Source organism: Pteropus vampyrus, unplaced genomic scaffold (genome assembly GCF_000151845.1).
Source record: "Pteropus vampyrus isolate Shadow unplaced genomic scaffold, Pvam_2.0 Scaffold25, whole genome shotgun sequence".
Classification (NCBI taxonomy): Eukaryota; Metazoa; Chordata; class Mammalia; order Chiroptera; family Pteropodidae; genus Pteropus; species Pteropus vampyrus.
Window position 1 is genome coordinate 7,540,865 of NW_011888806.1, and position 7,894 is coordinate 7,548,758.

At 32.6% G+C, this 7,894-nt stretch overlaps 1 protein-coding gene across 6 annotated transcripts in view; it reads left to right on the top strand.

The window, feature by feature from the left end:
- SNCA (synuclein alpha) overlaps positions 1-4,993 on the top strand; it is a 110,091-nt gene extending 105,098 nt beyond the window's left edge. For all 6 annotated transcript variants that reach the window (XM_011356288.1, XM_011356289.1, XM_011356285.2 and 3 more), the window contains 2 exons: positions 2,366-2,449; positions 4,634-4,993. In XM_011356288.1, coding sequence (XP_011354590.1) covers positions 2,366-2,449; positions 4,634-4,666 — 117 coding nt within the window. In that variant the 3' untranslated portion in view covers positions 4,667-4,993. The remainder of the gene's footprint in view (positions 1-2,365; positions 2,450-4,633) is intronic.
- The last annotated feature ends 2,901 nt before the right edge of the window (positions 4,994-7,894 follow it).

Below are 7,894 nucleotides of genomic sequence, written 5' to 3' on the forward strand. Positions count from 1 at the left end.
TAAATAAATAAAATATAATAAAATAGTCAAACTCATAGAAGCAGAGAGTAGAATAGTGGTGACCAGGAGCCAGGGGCAGGGTAACATGGGGTAATATTGGTCAAAGGATACAAAATTTCAGTTATGCAAGATGTATAAGTTCTTGATTATATATATAGTTAGCAGTACTGTATTGTATACTTGAAATTTACTGGGAAGTAGATCTTAAGTATTCTCACCGCAGCTCCACCCCCCCCCCCAAAAAGAATATTGTAACTATATGAGGTGATGGATATACTACATAGCTTGATTGTGATCATTTTATAATGTATATGATATACAGATATCAAAACATCGATTGTACACCTTAAATAAAAAAGAATGGCTAACACCCTGAAAAAAAAAGTTAATTTCTTAAGAACATAAACTATAGTGGTTACAGAAATGAATGCAATTTTATGACTTGTTTTTAGTTCAAAATAAGTGTAAATATTTTCCTTTATAAACTGTAGACATTTAAAGTGCAATTTTAAAGGGTTTAGATGAATGCATACTCAGAAATGCACATACTTTTAAAAATAAGCAGTTATGTACTTGCACTGAATCAATGTTTAAAATAAACATGGATTGATATCACTTGATTCCAATACATGATCAATCTAACCAATGAATTCACAAACAACACCTAATGTTATCTGGCTGAACTTTGAAGGACATACACAGACACACCAAAATACACATACATACCAGTAACATTCACCAGTCTTAGTTGTATAATAGTATCTTATTTTTGCTAACAAGTCAGTTATGTCTTATTTACTTGTCTAGTCTACATAAAATCCTCTAACAGGTTAGAGAAATAAATCTGTATTGTCAGTGTAAAAAATGCATGAAAATAGGAAATTTGCCTATTTTTTATACTTGATTACCACTAAATATCTGAATTCTAATAGAGTGTTAATGATATCATTGACTCCTCCCAGTTAGAAAAGGTATTGCTGCCCCAATTTATCATTAATGCAGTTTGATGTTTAGAGAAATCTTAAGTTACTTGCCCAACATCACAAAAGATTTGGAATCTAGAGAAGCTAGGATTTGAAATTCTGATACTACAACCCTTGTGTCTAACCATAATGCAACAGAACCTGTACTTTTGACTCGTATTAGGAAGTGAAACACTATGGAAACAATATCTGTACTCCACATTTAGAAGTAAGGTATTTGGGGGATGGTTTATATTTAATTTTATTTACATATAACTTGGATCTTTTTGGTTTATAAAAAAAAGAATTGGGCAGGGGAAGAGGATCTCTAAACTTCTCTGCCTGGATGATGTAGGCATGAGTTTCAGTTTGATCTTTTCTCATGATCAGCCATTTCCTCATCCTTCTTCCTGCCAGTTACTTCTATGATGAAGACATGAGGAAACATTTACATCAGACATTTTTAAACATAAGCTACATTGGCTGTGGGGCTATTCTTGATCTCTTTAAGTTATTTAGGCTCACATTGCTGCTCTGCTCTTTCAATTTTCAATGAACTTTATCTTCTTATTACTTTGCTGAAATAAATGCAAAGCAACAAAAGATATTTAATGAATAATACTAATAAAACAATGATCATTTAAGTTTGAGTTTTGTGATATCCTATTTCTAAAGGGAGATACCTGGAAAATTGGCTGACCATGTATTTGATTTCCTTCCTCCAAATATATATCTATATAGTTTAAATCTTGAAATTTCAGAAAAAAATTACCATTATTTAAAAATATATTACAAAATATGTATGCTTTTACATTATTAATGGTTATAACAAAACTTAAAAAGTAAAAATAACATACCTAACAAAAAGCATTTTTAACATTTTGTTGTGTTTCCTTTAATCTTTTTAACTTTGCATCTGAATTCTACACAGGTCGTATCCATAATATATAAAATACTGGATAGCCTGCTAAAACTTTTATCATAAATATGTTCTCATTTTGCTATATAATTCTCACATCACATTAATACATGTCTTCATAATATTGAATAGTTGAATGATAATTTTCTTAACTGTTCTTCATCTGTTGAATATTCAGGTTCATTTTTTACCGTTGTCCCTGATCCTGTGAAAAACATCTTTGAATTATAGCTTTGAACTATTTCTTGGATAATGAATTACTTGGGCAAAAAAAATTGTGCATATTTAGGATAAATAACACATGTTGCCACAATGTTTTTCCAAAAGTATTGTATAGTTTAGAATGCCAACAGTAATACTGAGTACCATTTTTACAACATCCTTGCCAGTATTGTACATCGGATGTTTTCAAAATGTTTGTGACTTTAAAAAGTGATAAATAGTACCTCATCATATTCTTTTTCTGCTTTCATTTAAACATTAGAGTGAAGAGGGAGCTCCACAGGAAGGAATTCTGGAAGATATGCCCATGGATCCTGAAAACGAAACTTATGAAATGCCTTCCGAGGTAAAAGTTTATATACATAAAACTCCAAACAAAGTTTAGTAGTTTAAGTTGGGTATCTCCAATAAGTAGTACCAAAATCCGTCACTCTCAGATTTTTCTTGTATTTCTCCTTAATGAGAATGACTTACTCTCTAGATGAACAAGCTGGCCAAATCCAGGATATATTTGACGTGGACAACTTGCAAGCTAAAAATGGTTTTTACATTTGTGAAGGGTTTAGAAAAAAACAGAAAAAAAACCCCCAGCAATGGAGATCAGATGTGCCCCCTACACTAAAATACCTACTAACTGGCCCTTTATAAAAAAAAAAAGTTTTTCAACTTGCATTAGAGAACCATTTTTATTAGAAATCTTACATTCTCAAATCCAAAATGGAAAGTTAGAGAAATTAACTGGTGCTGAAAGAAAGTAATTATTATTTGTCATACATTTCCAGGGGAATGTTTGCATAGTAAAAAAAGTTAACCACAAAAATTATACAGTAGAAAGATGATAAATGAATGGTATGCAACAACTGATATAACTCAGTATAGCATTTTAAACAGCACATTTGATTAACTTTAATTTGAAAATAAGTTTTTTAAAAGAAAATGTATCACAAGGGAAATTAGAACATACTTTTAGATGGATGAAACTGACTCAAGAGAAAACAAAATCTGAGAAGACCTCTTAATAAAGTACAGAGTGAATTATTAAAAACCTATCCATAAAGAAAATTTCAAGACCAGGCGGCTTTGCTGGTGAATTCTGCCAAACATTTAAAGAATAATTACAGTAAATCCAATTACTTACAATTAATATTAATAAATCATCTTCTAAAAAATAGAAGAGGGAACACTCCCCAACTAATTCTATGAGGACAATATTACCATGATACCAAACACAGATGTCATAAGAAAATGTATTATCGCTTCACTAAAAATTGAGTGAAAGTGTCTTATAGTTAGCATATGTATTATTCTTCATTGCATCATTAAAAGGCATATTGATGATAATCCCATTTCTAGAAATTGAGATTCAGTTGTTTCTTTGCCTAGATTTTACCAATATTTGGGGGTCGTTTTATGCATGACACAATGTTAAACACTACAGAAAATACAAATAAGAATAAATGATCGTACCAAGACCCAGAAGTATACACCCCATTAGGTTCGCTAAAAACATACAAATTCATTCTTTCATTTGTCATTTCTTAAACATTAATGTCTTCTATGCACCAGGTATCACGGAAGCAGAAATGTACCAAAATTAAACCAAAAAAGTAACATTTTAAAGGATCTGTTTAGATCAATTAGGAGAAGTTTTATGGAGGAGATGGTGTTGATTTGGATGGGAGAAGGTGGGAGATGTGATAGGCCAAAATGGAGAGGACATTTTAGCACAAAGGAATATCAGAAGCAAAGGCATGCCTGTCTGACAATGCATAAAGATGTGTCTGAGGAACAGTAATTAAATATGATGCAAGCTTAGGGAACAGAGAGAATAGTGGCAGATTATAGCTGCAGCTATGAGTCAAAGACAAACTGTAGAGTACTAGAACAAATTTTTCATTTAAATTTGTACTTTATTCAGAAAGCAACTTGAATTATTCAAAGCATATTTGTTTGATTTTAAACAGGATCCTGATATTAGTTATTCTTTAGGAGAACTAATCTGACCACTTTAGTTATGGCCATTAATATTTTTATCGTGGATGTTATCCATTTATTGTATCGCAAGTAGGGAGTGGATGGAAGTGATAAAGCCATGGATGAAGATAAAATTTTCATTGAGATAGAGAAAGGAGAAAAAAAATGTAAATTGCCTTTAACTGTCTTATTTTAAGAACTAGATCATCTTACCTGAGAAGAGGCATTGTAGGCCATTTGGTTTAATTTTCACTTTTTATTGCTGAGGAAACCGAGAACCAGATAGGCCAACTAATTTACCCTTCAGAACTAGGTCATATGATTGTTTAATGGCAATTAGATACCCTATATCTGATCACCAGCATAATTCACTTTTATATTTGACAGGAGACAAAATTTAAAAATAAAATTATGTGTAGTAGAATAGCACCAGAACTGTCACGTGTATAACCTTGACTAAAAGTGGTGAACCATGTTCTAGCTCATTCACCCTAAATCTTTAATTACTGATCATTTATACTAACTCTGCATGTCGTCTTTCTGATTTTCCTATTAGGAAGGGTATCAAGACTATGAACCTGAAGCCTAAGAAATACCTTTGCTCTCAGTTTCTCAAGATCTGCTGACAGATGTTCCATCCTGTATAAGTGCTCAGTTCCAACATGCCCAGTCATGACATTTTCCCAAAGTTTTTACAGTGTATTTTGAAGTCTCCATCAGCAGTGATTGAAGCATCTGTACCTGCCCCAACTCAGCATTTCGGTGCTTCCCTCTCACTGAAGTGAATATATGGTAGCAGGTTCCTTGTGTGCTGTGTGGATATTGTGGCTTCAAATAGAAAATGTTAAAACAAATTAAAAACACCTAAGTGACTACCACTTGTTTGTAAATCTTCACTATTTTTTTGTTGTTGTTGCTCTTGTTGAGAAGTTGTGATTTACTATCATATATAATAAGATTTTTAGGTGTCTTTTAATGATATATTGTGTAATTCATTAATATATACAATACTTAAAAACATGTGAGCATGAAACTATGCACCTATACATATTAACTATGAAACTTTACAGTTTTGTGATGTGTTTTGTTAACTTGTGTTTGTATAGAAATGGTGAAAATTAAAATAAATTCTCATTACAAAAATCTTTTTAAATCCCATCTCACATTAATAAAATCATGCTTATAAACAACATGAAATGAGAACTGACACTATAACCTAAATATAAAGTTGACAGACATTTGAAAGAGGAGAAACTTTAGAGGAGTTAAACATAAGATAAAACATTGACCTTTCACTCTTGGAATTACCTGAAGCAACTCTATGCAAAAGTATGTTTTGATGTGCACTGGTTCCTAAGACGCTATACTGAAAAAGTGAGTTTCATGGAATGATGAGTGTAACATATGGTTTTTACTACATTTCCTTTAGATATTCATAAGACATATTAAAGGCTCTAGGGGAAGAAACCTAACATCGTTTAACCGAGCATTTTTATTTTTTTAATAATCAGAAATCCTTCTCCCACCAGACCCCCAACCAAAAAAATACCTTTAAACATCTCTGGGAACTATCAGAAAATCACTTTAAGAAATATCAATTGTCCAGAGTATAAAAATTTCATGTACTCATTTAAATTCTGATACATTGATGAATTCCAGAATACTTCTTTAGGAAAGGTTTTTCTATTTGGGAAAGATCCACTAACTCCTCATGGGTACTGACAGTAAACCTGACAGTGAAAACCCTATGTAAATTAAAAATTTATTCGGTTTATCGTTTTAATTAGAAGAAAAATGGCATAGTCCCTTTTAAAAGTAGTTAGATTAATAGAATAGAGAACCCAGAAATAAATCCTAACTTATATGGTCAATTAATATACGTTAAAGGAGAAAAAGATATACAATTGGGTAAAGCTAGTCTCTTCAATAAGTGGTGTTGACAAAACTGGTCCACTTTCTTATACTACATACAAAAATAAACTCAAAATGGATTGAAAACTTAAATGTTAGACCTGAAACCATAACTTTCCTAGAAAAAAAACATGGGTAGTAAACTCCGATGTTGCTCTTAGCAATATCTTTTTGGATATATCTCGAGCAAGGAAAACAAAATAAATAAATGGTACTACATCAAACTAAAAAGATTTTGCACAGCAAAGGAAATCATCAACAAATCGAAAAAACAACCTACTCAGTGGGAGAAAATATTTGCAAATGATACATCCAATAAAGGGTTAATATCCAGAATGTATAAAGAACTTATACAACTCAACACTAAAAAAACATCCAATTAAAAAATGGGCAGAGGGCCTGAATAGACATTTCTCCCAAGAAGACATACAGATGGCCAACAGACAGGAAAAGGTGCTCAACGTCACTAATTATCAGGGAAATGCAAATTAAAACCACAATAAGATACCACCTCCCACCTGTCAGAATGTCTATCAAACAATTAATGAGTGCTGGTGAAGATGTGGAGAGGAGGGAACTCTCAGACGCTCTTGGTGGCATTGTAAATTAGTGTAGCTACTATGGACAACAGTATGGAGGTTCCTCAAAAAATTGAAAATAGAGCTGCCACAGGATCCAGTAATTCCATTTCCTTGTGTTTATCCAAAGAAAACAAAAACACTAACTTGAAAAGATATATGCGCGCTTATGTTCATTGCAGCATTGATAGTAATAACCAAGATATGGAAGCAACCTAAGTGTCCATCGACAAACGAATGGATAAAGAAACTATGGTACATACATAAAATCGACTAAAACTCAGACATAAAAAAATAAAATCTTGTCATAAAAAAGAATGAAATCTTGTCATTTGTGACAACATGGATGGAGGTAGAGGGTATCACGCTAAGTGAAGTCAGGAAAAGACAAGCACCATATGATCTCACTTACATGTGGAATCTAAAAAAAAAAACAAAATCAATGAATAAGCAAACCAGAAACAGACTTATAAATATAGAGAACAACCTGTTCTCTATAAAAGACTTTCAAAGTCTTTTCACCAGTGTGAGATTCAAGTATGTTTCCTCATCCTTCTGGCTCATCCAGTAGGTAACTATTGAATTAAACACACACACACACACACACACACACACCCTCAAGGACATCCATTAATTCTAAGATAGGGTTGTCTACATCTATACTGAGGAAAGAAAAAACATTTTTCTAACTGCAAACTTAACAGATATCTCTGCCCAACTCTCTGAAGGTATACCATCTGTGTTTACCTGGGATGAGTTCATCCCACTGTGGTCTTTCTGTCTTGGGCAGGACCATAACAGAGATGGCATTTCCCAATTTGCTGTGCCCCTGGAATTGGAGATAGTTTTTAAAAATGACTATGTATCAAATATAGATGTAAGTGATTTATCAATATTAGCTCATTTATTCTTAAACCTAAGAAGTTCCATTATTATTTTCATTTTGTACATGAGCAAACTGAGGTACCCATAAGCTAAGTAACTTTCTCAAAGCTACACAGCTAATCAGAGGTAGACCCAGGTGTTCTAATCAATGTAGGGCCAGAGTGTGTGCTCTCAGCCCCTAGGCTACATTGTCTCTCAGAGTGAGGATACACAACTGTGTAAGAGAACCCTCCCGAAGTCTAGGGAATGAGGTAGTAGCCATGCTTTTCTACATGTAATTAGTTTCTGTTTTTCTTCAGATGTCTATGTCTGGTATAAGTGATACTCATCTATATGGATATATATTTCTAATTCTAGTAGAAATTAGCCAGCCCCTGATTCCATTGGTTGATATTTTCTTATAACTAAACTGTATGTCTTGATGACAGATATAATTTATGTTC